We start from the raw sequence: 22,251 nt of genomic DNA on the forward strand, positions 1-22,251 counted from the left end.
CAGTGGGTTCTCTTTTGGAATTTGAAATTTGAGGTTTGTACAGGACATCCTTCTGGTACCACTTTAAAAAGGAGTTGAATCTTAGTTCCCAGGACATTAACCAAGTTTAAGTCACAAGATACAAAATCAATGTACAAAATCCACTGCTTTCCTATATACTAACAATGAAACCAGAAAAATAAATGAAAAAAAGATTCTCTTGTAATTGCATCCAAAAGGGTAAAATACCTAGGAATAAACTTAACAAAGGATGTGAAAGACCTATATACTGAAAACTACAAAGCATTATCAAAAGAGATTGAAAAAGAAACAGTGAAAAGGAAAGATGTTCTGTGTTCATGGATTATAAGAATCAACATAGTTAAAATGGCCTTATTATCCAGGGAAATAGGAAGATTTAATGCAATACTCATCAAAATTCCAATTTCATTTTTTAAAGAAATGGAAGAAAAGAGCATCAGATTTATATGGGACCACAAAAGACATTGAATAGTCAAAGCAGTCTTGAGAGAAAAAGAATGAAGCTGGAGATATCATGTTATACTACAAAGCTATGATAATACAAGCAGCATGATATTGGCAGAAAAATTGACACACAGACCAATTGAGTAGAATTGAGAGCCCAGAAATGAAACCACACCTATATGGGCAAGTTGTTTTTGATGAAGGAACCAGAAACACACAATGGAGAAAAGAAAGTCTGTTCAATAAATGGTGCTGAAAAAAGTGGAAAACCATGTGCAAAATAATGAAACTACATTATAGTTTATCCCCATATACAAAAATTAATTCAAAATCTTACTGATTCTTTCAATAATTACAATTTTAATAGTAAGGCTAATTGTAATTGTTAATTATTGTTTCAGTATCTTTACCAAAGAGGAGAACTTGTGTTCCCTTCAGAATTTCATAATTATAACTGGAACTATATTATATGATCTTGTTAAAGTGCCCACTAGAATACGAATTAAGATTTTCTTGTCTTACCTTTGTACAAAAGCATTTAAGCTTGACAATTGACATTATTGTTTATAATTGATAGTAATAAGTTACTGGTTTTGATACTCTCTATGTTGTCCCCAGGTTTATCAGTTTTCTAAAACCCTACACTTCTCTTAGCTGTTACCAAAATTTTGCTCTTACTTAAGAAATAACTGAAGTCAATTATTTCATTTTACCATCAATATGAACAAAAACTAGCATTAAAAACTCTCATGTAGCCTGATCAGGCGGTGGCGCAATGGATAGAGCATCGGACTGGGATGTGGAGGATCCAGGTTTGAAGCCCCGAGGTCTCTGGATCTGTTTTGAGCAAGGCTCACCAGCTTGAGCCCAAGGTTGCTGGCTTGAGCATGGGGTTACTTGGTCTGCTGTATTCCCCTGGTCAAGGCACATATGAGAAAGCAATCAATGAACAACTAAGGTGCCGCAACGAAGAATTGGTGCCTCTCATCTCTCTCCCTTCCTGTTTGTCCCTCTCTGTGTCTCTCTCTGTCTCTGTCACACACACACACACACACACACACACACACACACACACACACACATTTCATGTATAATTCACTTTCTTAATCTGAGGTGAGTGACTTAAATAAGGTAGCAAACGTGATAATATGCTTATATGGTGTTTATGGTTTTTTTTTCTCCTGCTAGGAGGTGGCAGAGTGACTTACAACTTACAAAAATTATTCTTAGGTTATATGTTGATTTATATGATAAACTTTACTAAGAAAGTTGGAAGTTGCCCAGTTTTTTTGTTCACTCTATATCTGGTAAATGTACTTAGTGTATTTCAATCAAACTTGACCTCCTCAGAATAAATTTTAAGTATTTAAAACTGGGCTACTCAATTTTGATAATCTCTCAAAGCTAATAATTTTTCCTTTCATCCTAGTTCAAACTTGGTTCCTTCAACCTAGAGAAAGTTGCAAGCCCAGCTGAAGTCATTAGAAGACTTATTTGTTACTGTCTGGACACCATTGCAGACAACCAAGCCAAAAATGAGCACCTGCGGAAAGAAAATGAAAGGCTTCTGAGAGATTGGAATGATGTTCAAGGACGGTGTGTATATAATGTATTATGAAAACACTAAGTTCTCTTTAGATTATTGTAGTGTTAAGGTAATGGTTTGTAAATTTGTAGCATATATGTCAAATAAGTCTGCCATTAATTTTACCTTAAATAATATAACTAAATTAAATTATTAGTCACTATTGTACTTTATAGTAATACATTAACATTTAGATAATTTGTATTTTAGTTGCACTAGCAAACTTATAAATGATAAGGAGTAATTGGGCAATGAGAATCAGAATCAATTAATATTAATAAAAATTTAAGAAGTTGATACTTATAAGGGTTATTTTAGCTCAAGTTATAGGATTAGTAGTGAATAAGAAAAGATACGAAACATAAATAAGAACAATGGATTCCTTATTTGGAATTTTTATATGAATGGCAACTATTTCAAATTATGTGTGTTTTGGCTCCTATTGGAGACTTATTTTTTTTTGATTGATCGAAAATTCATATTACCAGCATTTTTAAAAGATGAAGTAATTGTGACTACTGGAAAAGACATTTGAAAGCCTTTTATTCTCCTGATTTTTCCTCTTGTTTTTTAAAAGGTGAAAAGGAAAGTCACTTTTTTTTCCTTATGCATTTTCTCAACTATGTTATAATCGAGGTGGGCCCAAGGTTTAGCCTGTGTCACTTTACTGTAACTCCAGATGTTTGAAGAAAATAAAATGTATCTTATGAACATTGTATCTCTACAGATACATATATAGTATAACATGCATATGTTTGTACATATATATCTTAATAATATCTGAAAGAATTATATGGAATATATATAATAATTATTATTATTACATCCAGTGTGTCCAGTAGATATTTTCATTTGAACTAGTCATAGCTCTAATGCATAAGGATATTATTCTAATTTAGAGTCTTTTTAGGACAATCAGTGAGATTGTTTTTATGGACATTAGTAAGTATAGATGGGGGTGTACATGAAGAATAAGTGAAGGGTATTATTAATATATGTACATAAAAATGAGGTTGACTAAAAGAAATGATTTGTCTTCATTTAATAATTTTTATTAATTAATGAAAGACATACAAAATCAAGTTCCTACTACCTGGTTATATTTGGCTTTCAGTTATTATATTAAGAAAGTAGTTCTCTTTTAGTTCTGAATTAATTTTGTCTTCAGTCATATAAAATTAGTGAAACTGAATCAACTACATTACATATATCTATATCTGTCTATATCTATCTATATCTATATCCATATCTATATCATCTATGTCTATTTAGATAGATATAACTACTAGGAAGCCATAGAAAAAATAAGAATTTTGCTCTTTAACTTGTATTTTATTCATGTTTGAATCAGTATCAAATATCTCTGTTAGAATGCATGCTTTTGGGCCTACTTGTATATCAAATAAATTAAAGGAGATGTATTGTGTGCATGATAAGCCATTATATTAAAAACTCAAAATACCCTAGGATGATAGGATATTTGATCCAAAAATTGCCCACAGAAATGTAGATTGGTTACTTGGTACTTGGACAAATTGCTTTAAAATATCTTCCAGAGGTTGAAAAGGTATTATCTCATCAATATTCAACAGCACTGCCATAGAAGAGAAAGCAGCAGGGAACAAAGATGAGAAATTGTGCCCTGTGCTGTAATGTGTGAGAAGTACACATAATTAAGGCACACAGATGCTTGAGTTGGTATTTTCTGAACTACCCTATTTTTCGCTCCATAAGATGCACTTTTCCCCTCCAAAAGTGGGAGGGGGAAATGCCTGTGCGTCTTATGGAGCGAAAAATATGTTATTTTATTAAATATTTTAATACACCCTTTGGTTCGGAATATTTTTTTTCTTATTTTCCTCCTTAAAACCCTAAGTGTGTCTTATGGTCAGGTGCGTCTTATGGAGCAAAAAATACGGTATGCAGAAAGTGCCTTTGTGTTATTGTGGAAAAAGTTTTTTATTGGATGAAAAGTACAGCCATGTATCTTATTACCTGCCTTACTATGCTTCAGCTATTTTTATTTTTTTGTAAATACTGGATTATTGGGGTAACCCTCCAAACTGAGAGTTCATGCTAGAGAATTCTAGGTTCTTGATTATATACCAGATGGTATGTTAGTAGCTTTATCTACAGGGTGTGGCAAAAGAAGGTTTACAATTGTGAGTATACAAAACAGAGTTTAATCTTGTATTATTATTTATTAATGTATTATTTTTCATACTTTATTTTTGCATATATTTTGGTATTTAAATATGCATTATTATTATAATCAGAGCCAACTCTAAAACTATTTCCATTTGGAATGAGGGAAAATAAAGTTTGAATAAGGAATGAAGAATTACAGTATGATTAAAAAGCATGAGCCTTAATGTATAGACTTAATATATTTATTTGCTGTTATTTTATTTACTTTTTAATAATTGTGGTCTTAGTTCTATTTTGAACAAGTGACATTGCTGATAAATTTAATTTTGTATAGTTTAGATAAAGAAAACATTAGAAATATGTATGTAAATCCTTACACTATTAGCGATACTTATTTCACTAATTTTTACTATTTAATTTTAAATAACTCCCATGTTCCATGTTACTGAATAGGTCTTTTGCTTGCATTCAGACATCAAGTTAGAAACTCTCAGGCTTTATTCTGATTTTAGTTATTAAACCTCTAATTTGAGACAGTTTTCAGCAAATTGAATTGGGTAGACACATTGAATCATTAGAATAAGAAGAGACCTTGAAAGTTTTAATATTCCATCTCTCTGCCTTCAAATTAAGGTCACATTACATTAAAATGAATTCAGTCTGATTTTTAAAGACCTCAAGAGATATTTTCAACCCCTCTTGTTAGCCCATTACAGTATTTAAGGACAGTCACAGTTAGAAAAGTGTTCCTTCCCTCTACTGGTAATCTTAAGTCTTTCAAGCTGTTGTTGAAGGCCATTTCCTCTTGTTCTGTCCTCAGAAAGGATGAGGAACAGATGTTTACCATCTTCTTCCCTTCTTAAGGTGTATTAAATCTTTTGAGCACAGCTTTCCTTTCCAGTACTTTTTAGCATTCTTTGTTCTCTGAACTCCGTTTATATTTTCTTTTGCTGTACAACCCTGACCTGAGTATAAATGTGTCCAGAACTGATTGTACATGTTAGGATTACTGTGCTGTTTCAAACATGTTCTCATTTATGAATCTATTGTTTTATTTGGGGTTATCATTTAATCTGTTATTTTGGGGGGGTACATTTCTGTATGAAATTGCCTTGTTTTGCTTTTATTTTTGTTGTTTTTTAAACTTGTTATTCTTAGATTCTTTGTTTCCCTCTAAATATTGTATTGTGAATATTCAGGGTTTTTTTTTATAGTTTTTATTCTTTTAATTTTTTAAAATTACTATCATTTTCTGGTCAGATAGCTCGGTTGGTTGAAGCATCATTCCAGAGCATGGAGGTTGGCCGTTCGATTTTCTGGTCAGGGCACATACAGGAGCAGCTCGATGTTCCTGTCTCTTTCTCTACCCACCTCTCTCAAAGCAAAACAAATTATTGTACTATCCTTTGGTCCAAGTTCCTAGATACCTCAGTCATAAGTTACTAATTAAACAACATATTTTTCTCTTGTCCCAGTCATCACTGCAAAGATGAAGTGTTATCTAGGCCTTTCCTGTTTGAAGTTATTTTTATGGTTTCATCAGGTTTGAACTTGGACTAATTGTGGTCTGATCTAATTATATATGAGTTCTCCTTTAGTACCACTAAACTTAGCAGTGAATCCCACGTCTCTCCTCCACTGAATGGCCCCACTTACTAATACCTGTTTTGTTCTTGGGGTAGATGGTTGGCATGAGACAAGTAATATGGAAGGAATAGTAACATAATGGCATTAAATATAGTTTATGGGGGGATGGTAGGTCACCTTTAGTAACCTAATAGTGAATAAAAGGATAGCATTCTCTGAATTTGTTGATAAATTAATAATGAAGAGTAAATTTACTTCCTGAAAATGTTCACAGTCATATTCTGTCCCAACCAATCCCCACCCCCAGCTTTGTTTAGGAAGTGTTATCCAGTTTGATGATCAGAAATTTGCTTGCAATAAATCTTAAAGTTATGTTAAAACTGAGCAAGTTTAACTCATAGAATGCTATTTATTCTACCAAGTTTGCTCTCCTACTATAGCAATGTTGTTGCCTTTGACAATGTGACCATGACACTATTTAGATGAATAATAGTTTAGACAAATTACATATTTTATTTTGATATCTTTTCATTTTTAAATTCATGTTGAATAGTGCGCAGACTCATTCAATTAGGAATTATTTAAGTGTTTAATATGGAAACTATGTATTTTAATTAGATAAATTACTATTTGGTTACCATTCTTAAAATTTTATATAATAAATTATGATATACAAGACTTTTAGTGTACATTTTTTTTTTTGGTGAGGTTTTTATTTTTTATTTTTTAATAATTTTATTTTTTTAATGGGGTGACATCAATAAATCAGGATACATATATTCAAAGATAACAAGTCCAGGTTATCTTGTCGTTCAATTATGTTGCATACCCACCACCCAAAGTCAGATTGTCCTCTGTCACCTTCTATCTTGTTTTCTTTGTGCCCCTCCCCACCCCCTTTCCCTCTCCCATTCCCCCCTCCCCCCCGTAACCACCACACTCTTATCAATGTCTCTTAGTTTCACTTTTATGTCCCACCTACGTATGGAATAATGCAGTTCCTGGTTTTTTCTGATTTACTTATTTTGCTTCGTATCATGTTATCAAGATCCCACCATTTTGCTGTAAATGTTCCGATGTCATCATTTCTTATGGCTGAGTAGTATTCCATAGTGTATATGTGCCACATCTTCTTTATCCAGTCATCTATTGATGTGCTTTTTGGTTGTTTCCATGTCCTGGCCACTGTGAACAATGCTGCAATGAACATGGGGCTGCATGTGTCTTTACGTATCAATGTTTCTGAGTTTTTGGGATATATACCCAGTAGAGGGATTGCTGGGTCATAAGGTAGTTCTATTTTCAGTTTTTTGAGGAACTACCATACTTCCTTCCATAATGGTTGTACTACTTTACATTCCCACCAACAGTGTATGAGGGTTCCTTTTTCTCCACAGCCTCTCCAACATTTGCTATTACCTGTCTTTCTAATAATAGCTAATCGAACAGGTGTGAGGTGGTATCTCATTGCCGTTTTGATTTGCATTTCTCTAATAGCTAAAGAAGATGAGCATCTTTTCATATATCTGTTGGCCATTTGTATTTCTTCCTGGGAGAAGTGTCTATTCATATCCTCTTCCCATTTTTTTATTGGATTGTTTGTTTGTTTGTTGTTGAGTTTTATGAGTTCTTTGTATATTTTGGATATTAGGCCCTTATCTGAGCTGTTGTTTGAAAATATCATTTCCCATTTAGTTGGCTTTCTGTTTATTTTGTTATCAGTTTCTCTTGCTGAGCAAAAACTTCTTAGTCTGATGTAGTCCCATTCATTAATTTTTGCCTTCACTTCTCTTGCCTGTAGAGTCAAATTCATAAAATGCTCTTTAAAACCCAGGTCCATGAGTTGAGTACCTATGTCTTCTTCTATGTACTTAATTGTTTCAGGTCTTATGTTTAGATCTTTGATCCATTTTGAGTTAATTTTCGTACAGGGGGAGAGACTGTAGTCCAGTTTCATTCTTTTGCATGTGGCTTTCCAGTTTTCCCAGCACCATTTATTGAAGAGGCTTTCTTTTCTCCATTGTGTGTTGTTGGCCCCTTTATCAAAAATTATTTGACTATATATATGTGGTTTTATTTCTGGACTTTCTATTCTGTTCCATTGGTCTGAGTGTCTATTTTTCTGCCAATACCATGCTGTTTTGATTGTTGTGGCCCTATAATATAGTTTGAAGTCAGGTATTGTAATGCCCCCAGCTTCATTCTTTTCCTTTAGGATTGCTTTGGCTATTCGGGGTTTTTTATAGTTCCATATAAATCTGATGATTTTTTGCTCTATTTCTTTAAAAAACGTCATTGGAAGTTTGATGGGAATTGCATTAAATTTGTATATTGCTTTGGGTAATATAGCCATCTTGATTCTATTTATTCTTCCTAGCCAAGAACAAGGTATATTCTTCCATCTCATTATATCTTTTTCGATTTCCCTTAACAATGGTTTATAGTTTTCATTATATAAGTCCTTTACATTCTTTGTTATGTTTATTCCTAAGTATTTTATTTTTTTTTTGTTGCAATTGTGAAGGAGATTATTCTTTTGATTTCGTTCTCAATTGTTTCATTGTTGGCATATAGAAAGGCTATTGACTTCTGTATGTTAATTTTGTATCCTGTGACCTTACTGTATTGGCTTCTTGTTTCTAGTAGTCTTTTTGTGGATTCTTTGGGGTTTTCGATGTATAGGATCATATCATCTGCAAAAAGTGATACCTTTACTTCTTCTTTTCGGATATGGATGCCTTTTATTTCTTTGTCTTGTCTGATTGCTCTGGCTAGAACCTCTAGTACCACATTAAATAAGAGTGGAGAGAGTGGACAACCCTGTCTTGTTCCTGATTTAAGGGGGAAAGCCTTCAGTTTAGTGCCATTTAATATGATGTTAGCTGATGGTTTATCATATATGGCCTTTATCATGTTGAGATATTTTCCTTCTATACCTAGTGTACATTTTTTATAATAGGTTTTTACTTTCTATAGGTTTAAAGTATTTCATTATTATATACTCAGGTATTTTAATAGTATGTATGTTCTATTTTAAAAAATTTTTGTTATTGTGTTATATTAGAAAATAGTACAAAAAATGAGAAATAACATTTACATAACACTTTATATCTGAAATACAAAAGCTGTGACATGTTTCTACTTAAAACAGACCATCAATATTGGCAACTCTTCAACTTTAGCTCTTTTTTTCCCCTCACAATTTTTTGATTTACTTGTTTCTCAGAGAACTTTGCTTAAGGGAAGGAGTACTATTATATTAATATTTACCACAAATTTTTTTAGAAGCTGAATAAAATGAAAAAATATTCACTGTTAAAGGAGTGAAAATATAAAATTCAGAATCACTTGTTCTCCATTTCCTCACGAGGTGCCCATATTAAGTCACTGGCTTTATTCATTTATCTCATAAATAGCTGCTCAGTATCTGTCGAATGCACAATTCTGTGCTAGGTACTAAAGATAAAGCAGCCAATAAAACACAGGGGCACAATGCCTTTATGAATTGAGTTCACAGTCAATGATTGTGCTATAAGAGTGCTGTAGTTGTTCCCAGAAAATGTATTGCCATATGTTTCTCTTTATACCATGAGGCCCTAGTTCTTTGTATCTCTAAATAGGTATGTTGTTGAAAGCATAAGGGCATATATATCAAAGGTATCAAATTTTGACATTTTTGTTTCTAATTATTTCACTACAAAACTTTTATGTATTAGCATATATAAAATATAAAATAAATATATGCAAATATATTATAAATATATGAAATATATACATATAGTGAAACTACTAGGGTACCTGCATAGAAGAACAGAAGTACAAATGAAAAATATGGTAAAGAGAAAACTAGGCAGAGCTAGACTAAATTTAAAAGCAGATTTTACATGAAATAATTTATATTTGAATCTTTAAGTAGATATTTATTCATGTTATGTGTGTACATGCACATATCAAGTACATGCAACCTCTACTTTCTTTACATAGTGTTATGGGAGATTAAAATTAGTACAATCTCTTGTTAGCTCATTTGAATATTGTAGAAAGAATTAGAAATGAAAGAGAATTTTATTTTGTCTTCTATATCTAATAGGGATATATAATGTTTCACATTTGCTTTTTCATTAACCTCTCCCTGGAACTTTCAAGTTGTATACTTTCATTCATTGTACGTATGTGACTGTGTGGGCATGGTACTGGGTTATAAGCTACAACTCGGTGAGTTGTTCTTGGCCCAGAGCTGTTCATAATCTAGTGAAAACAGATTAGGTAAATCACTTAATCACAAAACAAGATCACTGTTGCTATTACAGTAATATTAACAAAGGAAAGGAAACATAGGCTTTAGTTACTCTTGTTTGAAATTTTTCCCAGAAAAATATTCATTTGTATATAAACCAGACATATGAATGAGTTATTGCATTTAGGCATTTAGATATTTTAAAAGTTTTTTTGGTATCAGTTTCCAATTCTGATTCTTATCTCAGTACATAAATTACTAACACTAATAAACTATAAGTTCTAATTATTTGTTTAGCTATCAATATAAAACTTTAAATTAAATCGATGAAAGCATGTAAAAATGATTTCTAATTATATTTTCCTTGAAAAGTTTTCTTCAAATCATCTTTAGTATTTGATTGTATAATATCAATGCTATGAAAAACAGCATGCCTTATTTATACATTTGTTAATTGATATTTCAGGTTTGAAAGATGCGTTAGCGCTAAGGAAACTGTGGAGACAGATCTTTATAAGCGGTTTGTCCTCGTGCTGAATGAGAAGAAAGCGAAGATTAGAAGCTTACATCAATTGTTAAGTGAAGTTCAAGAAGAAGAAAAGAACACTGATCCTGAAAGGTATTTTGACCTGTTTATTTTGAGATGGCAGATGCATAAATTTAAGTGTAATTTCTTCCCAAACTTAATGAAGGTTAGGTGCCATCTTGTTAGTAATATGAGGTCACTTGAGAGTCTAGGGTTGGCTACTCTTGCTGTTGCAGGAGGATGGAGAATTCTCAACATGATCTGCCCACTGTCACACCTGCACTTAAATCATGAAACTGGCATGAGGCTTACCTAAATATTATTTGTTTAATTCTTAGCACTTGGAAATATATTAATTAAAATCTTTCATCTTCTGCACAACTACAGAGTGGTACACACATTTGTAACCTTGATGTCTAAGAAATAGTTAATTTTCAAATCAGGTGGTTCTGAGAGTAGATGTGTACTTGATTTTTAAGGAAGAATCATAGGTGATTAATGGCTTTTATGGCTTAGACAATTATAATTATTTTAGACATTTGCAGATACAGGTTTGGGTTTGTTGCCTTGAATCTGAGAAAAAACACAGGTTTACTAATGGCATAGTCTAAAGAATATAACATTTGGTGTCAGATGGTTTAGTTCAAATATTGGTCTGGCACTGACATATATATTGCTACATGATTTTGGGCAAGTCCTTTAAATTTTCTGTGCCTTATTTGGGAATCTCCCTAATAAGAATATAAAAGTACCTGACTCAGAGTTTCCAGGAGTTAAAAAGCAGAACGGCTTTGAGATCAGTAAAATACTGAACACTGTCACCCACAGAAAATAGTATTTTGATAAATGAATTAGTGATAAGAAACTGATTCAAGAGTTGATTATAATAAACACACAACCATATTTAGATTAGCTAAAGATAAACTTGTTCTTACGAGAGTTAAGATACAGTCTTTAAAGTGCTTTCATTTCAATCTTAATAATTTCAATGTATATATGTTTGTTTAATTATAATGTTTTCCAGGGATATTTTCTATAATTACTTACTAGTGAGTTGGCTACCTAGTCAGGGGTTAGCCAATAATTTATAATTCTCATTTTCTTTTTTTCTAGGGAAACTGCATGTTCTGACATTGCTGTGGACAGAGATACAGTCTACAATGAAAGTACTGATGAGGAAGGTAACAACCTGCCTGATTCCTCCTTTTCAGCTCCAGGTAAAATAAGTAAATTTATTTCACTTTTTTGAATATTTTACTTGGGCTTATAATTTTAATGGTAATAATCCATAATGAAAAGTGCTATGAAAAAACATTCTCTACAAAATATTTCTTAGGGTTTTTAGCCTAAAACCTCAAACACTAATGTTAACCATGAACATTTATTGTAAAATGCAGCAATTCATTAGCAACAACAAAACAAGCAAGCATGTACACTTCACATACAAACCAAGGTATACCCTTTATTGTTAAACAAGGATGCAGAAGCATTAAGCAAGATATGCCTTTATGTTAAATATCTTCAACTCAAACTTGGCTGCCTTTAACATTTGGGATGAAGTCTAGCTAGAGCTATGGGTGGTGTAATGGAGCAGGGTGATCTAGAATGCTTTACCCTGCGGCTGAGACTGTCCCTCCCTGTTCACAAAAGGGATTTGTAATGCGGTGAGATGGGGTCGGTGAGAAGAGAAGCAGAAATGGCACTTTAAAGTAACTGAGCCTTTCTCAGTCCCTCAGATTTTTAAACCCATGGATTATTTTACTAGAGTTTCATAGATCTTTTTAGAGGCAGAAGCCCCTGAACTAATTTTCTACTTCCATGGTTATGACATAAGCCTAATATTCTCAAAATCAATGTTGGGTTCATTTATTTAATAAATATATTTTTGATTCTATTATGTGTGGAGTTTAGAAGAAAATAGAAAAATTTCTGTCTTTGTGGAGTTTAAATTTTAGTCAGACAACAACAAAATGAATAAATTTAATATAAAATATGTTAAGTGACGAACAGATAATTAAACCAGGGAGAGATGACAGAAAATGTAAGGGAGGCATAGGATGAAGGCTGTGATTTTGTCCTGAGCACTCGAAAGGGCGTGGGTCAGAAGGTGATAGTCTGTATGTTGGGTGGACATCTGCGGCCGACAGAGCAGCTAATTACAGAGGCCCAGGTGTGGAGAGCTGGCTGGGTAGCTTCAAGCAGTAGTACTGAGGGACATATGGAGAAAATGGAAAGATGGGAGTGCAGATCAGAAAGAGGCCAGATCATGTGTAGGGCCTTAGAGTAATGATTTCAACTTTACTTTGAGTTATAGTGGAGACTTTTGTAGAATTTTAAACAGTCAGGTAACATGATCTGATTTAAGTTTTATTTTTCAATTTAAAAAATGTATGGGGTAACATTGTTTAATAACATTATGTAAGTTTCAGGTATATACTTCTATAATACATTATCTGTATATTACATTGTGTGTTCACCAGCCAAAGTCCAGTCTCCTTCTGTCACTATGTATTTGACCCCTTTTACCAGCTTCAGCTTTCCCCCACCCCCTCCCCCTCTGGTAACCATCATACTGTTGTCTGTGTCTGAGTTTGTCTGTTTGTTGTATTTGTTCATTTGTTGCTTTCTGTTTTCTATCCCACATATGAGAGATGGCTCTTTTCCTTTTTTGTCTGACTTACTTTACTTAGCATGATACTTTGAAGATCCATCTATGGCACTGCAAATAGCAATATTTCATTATTTTTTATGGCTTAATAGTAGCCCATTGTTTATGTGTACCATATTTATCCTGTCATCTATAGAAGAACACTTAGGTTGTTTCCATGTCTTGACTGTTGTAAATAATGTTTCACTGAACATGGGGTACATATGTTTTTACAATTAAGTGTTTTCAGTTTTAATAGGATTAATCTGGCTGTTGTGTTGAGAGTATACTATAGAGTGACAAGCACAGAAGATATAACACATGGAAAGGTAGATCAATAATGAACGAAGGGATGAGAGTGGCTTAGACCAGACCAAAAGCAGTGAAGGTAATAACAGGCTGATTCTAGATATGTTTAGAGGCAGCAAGAGTTGCTGATAAAATGAGTCTGAGTCATGAAAGAAAGATAGGCACCAATAATATAAGTTTGTTGGATTGAAATATAGAAGGCACACAGTTGACTTATCGTGTTGGGGAAGACTGAAAGAGGAAAGTTAAGGATTGTGTTTTAGAAACATTAATTCTGAGATATTGAATAGGGAGTTGAATATATGAATGTGAAGTTGGGGAGGATGCCCTTTTGAAGGTACAAGTAAGGAATGATAGAATACTGTCTCAAGGTAGATAAGAGAAGATGGGATCAAATGGACAAGTGGCAGGATTCATTTAACTAGGGGCATGGGCATAATGACAGGAAAGAAGGGAGAATAAATGTACAAACACACAGGAAGGTATCTAATTGCAATCATGGAAACTTACTGGTGTGGATTAAATTAGTTGATTTATTAATCTGACTCTAATTAGTTTTGAATTGTATCACACAATCTTGCTTTTGTACATCAGAGTCAAATTTCTTTTCATTTGGAGGCAATGCTTGTTTTACATTAGTGACCCATTTAAAATTAACTCATTCTTTAGTAATAAAATGTAACCAAAAGCTCACAAAGAATATCTATACTCATTCCAATTTAAACATTCACAATTTTTATTAAATTCAATGGCCTTTGATTTTCTTCCTTATTCAGAGCATCTCACCAAGTAGATGAAAATTATTGTTGAAGAGAAAATATGTGGTTAAATTTGGGTAAATGAGAATGGGGTCCTTTATGTGTTGTTTCTTTTAAGCAAATCTTTTTAAGTTAGTATTTAAATTTGGCAAAATTTCTCTTCCCTTCAAAAATGTTTAGTTCCTTGATTATTTTTTTACTTTACATGGCATATTTTCTTTAACTCATATCTAGTTCATACATATATATTTGATGTATAGACCTCTAATTCTATTTTTTTTTTTTTTGCATTTAATTGCTTTTGGCAAGTTTTGATGTCAAGAATTAAGAGCATTTTAATAGAGCCTTAACTATCCCTCTGCTTCTGCTTTAGTGAGGAATACTCAGGAAACTGAAGTTTGCTAGGAAAACAGTGAACCTCGTTTCTAAACTATTTGGTATTGAATTAAGAACCAGTTTCTATAGACCTGAGGAAAAACATTGTACATGTTAAACAGCAAAGCGAGCCTCCTTATAATTTACCATATTCAATAATTCATTCTTTTACAGAGATAAAATATATTCTTAGAACATGGGATTTTTTTTTAATCACAGCTTTGTCTTTTGGTATTTTACATATTCTTACTACATGCGTGGGGCAGAGCTGTAACAGTTTCTTTCTACACTTGTTCTTGACAATAAAATACTTATCCTTAGAGTATAAGTAAATATGTGAATTTATTTTAGATATTGCAGGTACATGTGTGCTTTTCCTATAATAAAAACAAGAGGAAAGGAAATCAATTGGATTTAATACATGTATTCAATCTTTCAGAAAGCCATTTCTACATTGTTAAATGTGTAAGTTGGCAGTAATTTTTATTATGTAAGTGTACTTTTATTATTTATTATAACCAAATTTTTTCATGAGTTGTTCACATTACATCCCATTCCTGCATGATAAAGAGGTTTTTGTGAGAGATCATTTAGTGATTCCACAATATTCATTCAAGAAAAAATATCTGTTTATATTTATATATGTATTCAGAAGTAGGATATGGATATTATAGTTTCTATGAATAAGCAATCTGTTTTATTACTTTTTTCTCCAAATTTAAATTTTTTTTCCTGTATTAGGATTGTTGAGGAAATAACTAATGCCAAGTAATCCAATGTAATAAACTACATCATGCTCATATGAACTATACCAAATAGTATTAAAAAACCTATTTATTAACAGTTTATTAGCGAAAAGAAGATCTCTGAAATATTCTGAGATTTAAGCATCCCTGTCTAGTCTATACCAGTGCAATAACTACATTTTATATTTTTCTGTAGCAAAATTTACTTTTTGTATGTCTGGACCTACAGAATATCTAGAAGGTAGCAATGGTATTACAAACTTTATTTCTTTAGATTAAGGTTGTTACTGGGATCTCTGTTTCTAGCTCAACCCCTTCATTACAAATGAAGATGGGCCGTTTTCACTCCCCATCTAGTGGTATTAACTCTTGTGACTTTAAGGATTTCCTAGTTAGTCAGGACTCCTCCTGGCTCCAAAGTGGGTTTTTTAAATTTGTTTGTTTGTTTTAATTCAATGGAAACTTGTTAGGTTATAGTAGATATTATAAAACAACAGTTGATGTCTAGGATTGTTGAGATGCTTCACATTGAACTAGGTCCTCTGAATAATAGAACCTCACCAAAATATATATAGATATAAACATAATTAATATAACATTTGAGTGCCAGAATTATCAGTAATACATCTAAAGTTGCCTGCCATTTACCCCAACTATATCTGATACAACCTAAAAATAATTTATGATTATACATATTTTATATTTTTCATAATCATTTGATATTCTAATAATAGAACTGTATGTGAAAAGTTTTTAAATGTATATGAATATTCTTTGAATTTTAGTCATTATTAGCAAACATTTTAAGTTGTAATATAATTCAAAATGCATATGAATATTTAGTGGAAAAGTTGCATTTATTTCATAGAAATAGGGTCTTTCTTGTGAAGCAATTTGAAAACTTACTTGACTCCTAAAGAGGAATTATTTTAATGGTCTCAATTATTTTAAGTTATCTATTATTTCTAGTTATTCAAATAATCAATATTTTAAAATTATAGTTAGTTTTATTAGTAGAAATTGACAGTCTTTCTTACAATTAGAAACCAATGAAATCAGCCTTGCTTAAAAGTACAAATAAGAGAAATATTTATTCTAGAAAGTTTTATCCATTTTAGCTTCACATTAAAGGTACACAACCACTAAAAACAAATAAAATAAGCTTTCTTGTTAATTTTCTGCATAATTATTACTTCGAGATTAGCACATTAGTTTAATTACTCCTGCTTCTTAACCAACCAGAATGTCCCTGTGAAATTGCTATCAGTAATTTAGGCTTCTTCTTATTTGGTGGGCTTCCTGAAAGGAAGTGTGATTATAGAAAAGCCTTTTTGAAACTAAATGAATGACTATGTCAAACAGTTGATGAATACTGATATACTAGCTTTTAAAAATAGAACAGAATCCAAAATTTCCAAGTATCAAAGAGCTTGTTGCCTCGAATAGTGAATGTCTCTTCACAGAGGGGATAACAACATGTACTGCCAGAGATTACTCACAAGTTCAGCTTTACAATCACAGATTCTTCCCTTAATGCTATCCAACTTGTGTCATAGACTTACTTATTTATAAATTGTAAATAAAAATCTTGATTTAATAAATAATAAAGTCTATCACAAAACTGGCAAAGCAATTTGAGTGTATTTCCTAGCAATGTGGGCTTTTCCACATTAGTAGTGTTGCTGGAGAATGACATTATATGCCTGAGAAATCTATCTTGTATAGTTCTATATCTTCTATGTAGTTCAAGCTCATTATTTTTCAAATGAAAGAACAGAGGCTCAGAAAGGTTAAATGCTTTGGTAACTCAGGAGGGGAAAATGAGATAGTATTTGCCTTTTATAACAATAAATTAACCACATTTCACGTCTCTTTTGAGATAATGTAAAAATCCTTAGAAATTTTCTAACATTAAGGAAATTGCCATTGATGCAGCAGAATAAGGAGAACACTTTTTCTCCCAAAGGGAAGAGAGGTATTATTTGTATATAAATTCTCCAGAAAGATATTTAGCATCATCAGATTAAACAATTAAAATATATCGCTTGTGGAGAAAATTCCAGAATCTACATATTTTTATTGAGCTTATTCTTTATGTTTTTGTTGAGATATAATTGACATATAACATTGTATAAGTTTAAGGGGTATAATATGTTGACTTGATATATTTACATATTAAAATATGATTATCATTATGCAGTTAGCTAACATCTCTCTCATGCCACATATTTATCATTTCTTTTTTGTAGTGAGAACAATTACAATATAATCTCTTAGCAACTTTGATAATACAGTATTGTTGACTATAATCACTATACTATACATTAGATTTCTAGGACTTATTTTATCTAGTGGTTGCAAGTTTGTACCCTTACACAACATTTCTCCAGTTTCCCCACCCCCATTCCTCTGGTAGCTACCATTTTATTTTTTCTTTTATGTCCCTGTACAGCCCAAGCTCTGCGTCGATCAGGTGTCCCTGATTCGACTTCCCCGTGCAGTGGGACACTCCTACTGATCAGCAGGGCTGGCAGCCTTTTTGAGACTACTCTTGAGGCTGCTATGAGGATGCTACTAATAATTGCTGACACTATCTGCCACTGGAGGAAAGACACAACTGACACACAGAGTTAGTTGCAAGAATCACACAGGCAATTTATTACTCACAAATCCTTCTGGCATGCCTGGGTACAGCTTAAGGGGGCCCGTCAGCGTGCTCCTCTCGGCTGTCTTTGGTCAGAGCTCAGAGCGGCGTGGAGACAGTCCATGTTCACGTTGGAGTCTGGGCGACTACTGCAGCGGGGGCCCCTCAGCTTTAGTACCTTTTCTGGCCAATGCCTTCTAACAGGTGTCAATCTACAGGATTATCACCTCAAACCACCTTTTTGGGAGTTTCTCGCAGGGAACCCCTTTTATGTTAATCTACTGAAATGTTACATCAAACCACTTTTTAAGATATTTTTATTTACGTTAACTTACAGTTATGACATCAAGCCACTTCTTATCTATGTATAACTTCACACACACACTAACTGGACCCTACTCGAAAGTCAATGTCTGTATATTACATCTGCACCCATTATATTAATTCCTATCCAGATGGCATAACTTTATTTAATTTCCTTAATTTTTAAAATATTATATCTTAATTACTTTTATATATCTTCCATATTTTTGTTTTTATATTTCTTTATATTACTACAACATTATATTACTACAACATTTTATAAATTCAGCTTGTTTAGATTCCAGATATAAATTATAACATACAGTATTTTTTTGTCTGACGTATCTCACTTCCTCACTTCCTTTGTATGTTAATTGCTTCAGATTTTGACTTAATATTTATTTACCTGAGAATTCTTAATTGTACCATTAGTTGTTAGCAAATCTATGATAATTTCTCTATACCCCACTGTTAAAATATAACTGATAGAACCACCTAAGCAATTACTTCTACATCTTTATATGTTATTAGACAAATAAAAAGAAATTCTATTAAGAACATTTGTCACTGGCTCTGGATAAATGAGGAGGTTGGCAAATCCTCTCCCCTAAAAAGTAACTAGATAAAACCCCAAATATTTCAATGCTCTTTAAATTCACAAAAGGCAAACAGCAATATGAAGTGTTTGTGCTTGAGAAATTGCTGAAATACAGGTAAGAACTGGAAATCTGTAGAGTTCTTACATAGCACTGTCCCCATTGTTGTCGCCCTATTTCTTATTCCCTCATCTTGGTCAGTGTGGAAGATTTGTCAAGACCTGGGTGGGCATGAGGACTGACAGCTGGTATGCCTGGATGAAAGAGAGCTCACTTAATTAGTATTGGAGTGTGATACATCCACAGTGGTGTTGGTGGAAGTAATGATGTTGGCAGCAGTTGATAAGTGGGTTGGACCAATGGATGTTCTAATCTGAGGTTAGCCAGCTAGGAGGCTACAACTGTACCAGCTTCAAGCATCTACAACTAGGATTTTACAGAGTATGGTGACTTGACATAACTTATCATTTCTATGCTGTTTCAATAGGCAATACATATAAAAGAAAAAATTACATGGTCACATATTTAAACAAATTCTTTTTCTTTTTTGAATAACTTCTTTGTCTTGAATATGCTAATGTGCATAGTGATGAAGGATATAATGTGCTGTGAAACAGTTCTCAAAATTGTAAGACCTTAGGAATTTTTTCACTATTCCATGCAACTCATGTGAGAAATCTTGCTTTAGAGAACTTGCTCAAGAAAACACAGCTGGAAAGTTAGAGAGTTAGAGTTCCAACCCCAAGTAGTCTGACTTCAGAGTGCACCTCTGAGAGCCCTTCCTTTGCTAAAGTTCTTTGGACTTATTAAATAGAACACAAATTTGTTAAAATCTTAGAATCTGTGAGTATGATTTTATATTTTAAAGTCAAGTATATTTGATGCCTTGATTTTTATACCCCATCACCTTTTTTCATTGTTGTAACATGTATTTAAATTTGCCATATATTTTAGACCTCAAAAAGCATTATTATTTGAAAATAAAATTATATAAGGCTTCTAAAAAGAAAGGGTAGCATGTATGACCTCTTTTTCTTATCAGAGTGGGTATACATTAAACTAGAAAAGATGTAGCTGGATGAATTTAATGCACCATTAAGATGAATGTGAAGGTTCATATCTCTGCTAGTTTGATGGCAAAGCAAATAAGGCAGGGGAAGGATGATATACTCAGTTTTCTAATAAAAGGCTTAGGTGAAAAGGTAAGTATTAAATAAGTATTAAATAACACTACTAAATGTCCATCTAGACATTTAAAAATATATAGATTTATAGTTTTAAATACAAATTTATACTCTATGCTAGTTTACATTAGATGGTTGATATAAAATTATATCTTTCTGGTATAAATTGACTATTTTATAATTATGAAATACCAGTATCTCTCACTGTGTCTAGTAATACTTCTTAAAGTTATTTTTGTCTGATAATGCTATGGCTATATTAACTTTCTTTTTTTTTTTTTTTTTTTTTTATAGAGACAGAGAGAGAGTCAAAGGAGGGATAGTCAGGGACAGACAGACAGGAACGGAGAGAGATGAGAAGCATCAATCATTAGTTTTTTGTTGCGACACCTTAGTTGTTCATTGATTGCTTTCTCATATGTACCTTGACCGTGGGCCTTCAGCAGACCGAGTAACCCCTTGCTCGAACCAGTTACCTTGGGTCCAAGCTGGTGAGCTTTGCTCAAAGCAAATGAACCTGAGCTCAAGCTGGGGGCCTTGGTCTCGAACCTGGGCCCTCAGCATCCCAGTCCAACGCTCTATCCACAGCGCCACCGCCTGGTCAGGCTAACTTTCTATTCTTTGGTATTTACATATATTTTTCCATGTTTCCCACTCTGTTCTTTTCAACTTTGCATATATTTCATATCTGTTCTTTGTTAGCAACATATAGTTGTTCTTTATAATATCTGATAGTCTTTGTCTCTTAACTGGAGTGATGACTGAAATAATTTGTAGTTGATGTAGTTATTATTATTTTATTTATATTATATTTAGCTCTACTGAGATACTATTTGCTTTTTATTTTATTTTTCCATTTCTCCCTCATTAACTTGTTAATTATTGACTCTTATATTTTTGTTTTAGTGGTTACCCCAGAGATGGCAACATACATCAGTGACCTACTATAGTCTAATGTAAATTTAATGTACTAGATAACATTAGGACTTTAGGTCACATTAATGCCACTTAACACTATCACCTTTATTCATTGTTGTAACATATATTTAAATTTGCCATATATTTTAGACCTCATAAAGCATTATTGTAGTTTTGAATAGTCAATATTCATTTATGTTTATTCACAGCTTTACCTTATTTTTTATTCATGTTTTCATTACGTGTTTTCATTCAGGATTATTTATTTATTTAATCTTAGAGAACTTTCATTAATATTTGTTTTAGTGCATAGTCAGCTTTTGACAAGTTCTCTTGGTTTTGGTTTTTTTGGTAAGCCTATAGTTTGAAAGGCATTTTGCTGATAGAGAGTTCAAGGTTTACAGTTGTTCTTTTTTAGCACTTTGATAATGTCACTACATTGTTTTCTGGCTTTTTTTTGTTCTTATTAAGGAGTTATCTCTTAGTCACACTGATGTTCCTATGAAGTTAATGTCTTTATTCTTGCTAACTTTATCCTGGGGCTTTGATGTTTAGCAGCTTTTCTCTGATGTACCTACTTGTACTTTGCGTGTGTCTGTTTCCTGCTTGAGATTTGTAGAGCTTCCTGAATTGGTGGCTTGAAATATTTAGTCAGTTTTAGAGAATAATTGGCCAGTAATTTTTCAAATATTGATTCTATCCTGTTCTTTCTCTTCTCCCTTTCTGGGAATCCAATTACACTAACATTAGACTTTTCTATATGTAAGAGTTTTCACTGTGTTTCTTATGGTATTTTCTGTAATTTCAATTTTTTTTAAATTTCAATTCTTTTAGATTTGTGTGCTCCAGTTGATATTTTTTTTCAACTGATCTACTTTGTTTATTGAAATTACCAAATTCTGTTAATTTGGTCTTCTTTTCCTTATAGATAATGAGTCAATTAGCATGTATTTTAATCAATTATTAAGGATTAAAAGGAACGCAATAATTAAAAACTTAATTAGTGTATTTGATTTTTGTGTTTGCCCGTATTGGTTTACTGATGACAGATGTATGTAGTATACTTTGAAAATGTTTTTACCCCATTCATGGCACATGTCAAAATATATAAAAATGCACAAACTAGTATTAATCATGTTGCAGTTCTATACTATATACAGATGTATTAAACCTTAAGTAGTTAGGAAATAGTTTTCTTAAATTATTTAAATGGTTTTTCTTGG

The 22,251-nt window shown here is 32.4% G+C and overlaps 1 protein-coding gene across 2 annotated transcripts in view; it reads left to right on the plus strand.

Moving 5' to 3' along the window:
* The window catches only part of XRCC4 (X-ray repair cross complementing 4), a 341,036-nt gene that overhangs the window by 120,267 nt on the left and 198,518 nt on the right, over window positions 1-22,251 (plus strand). For both annotated transcript variants that reach the window (XM_066381792.1, XM_066381793.1), the window contains exons 4-6: window positions 1,895-2,061; window positions 10,489-10,641; window positions 11,662-11,765. In XM_066381792.1, the coding sequence (XP_066237889.1) occupies window positions 1,895-2,061; window positions 10,489-10,641; window positions 11,662-11,765 (424 nt within the window). The remainder of the gene's footprint in view (window positions 1-1,894; window positions 2,062-10,488; window positions 10,642-11,661; window positions 11,766-22,251) is intronic.

The sequence above is a fragment of the Saccopteryx leptura genome, chromosome 4 (assembly GCF_036850995.1).
Source record: "Saccopteryx leptura isolate mSacLep1 chromosome 4, mSacLep1_pri_phased_curated, whole genome shotgun sequence".
In the NCBI taxonomy this organism is placed as follows: domain Eukaryota; kingdom Metazoa; phylum Chordata; class Mammalia; order Chiroptera; family Emballonuridae; genus Saccopteryx; species Saccopteryx leptura.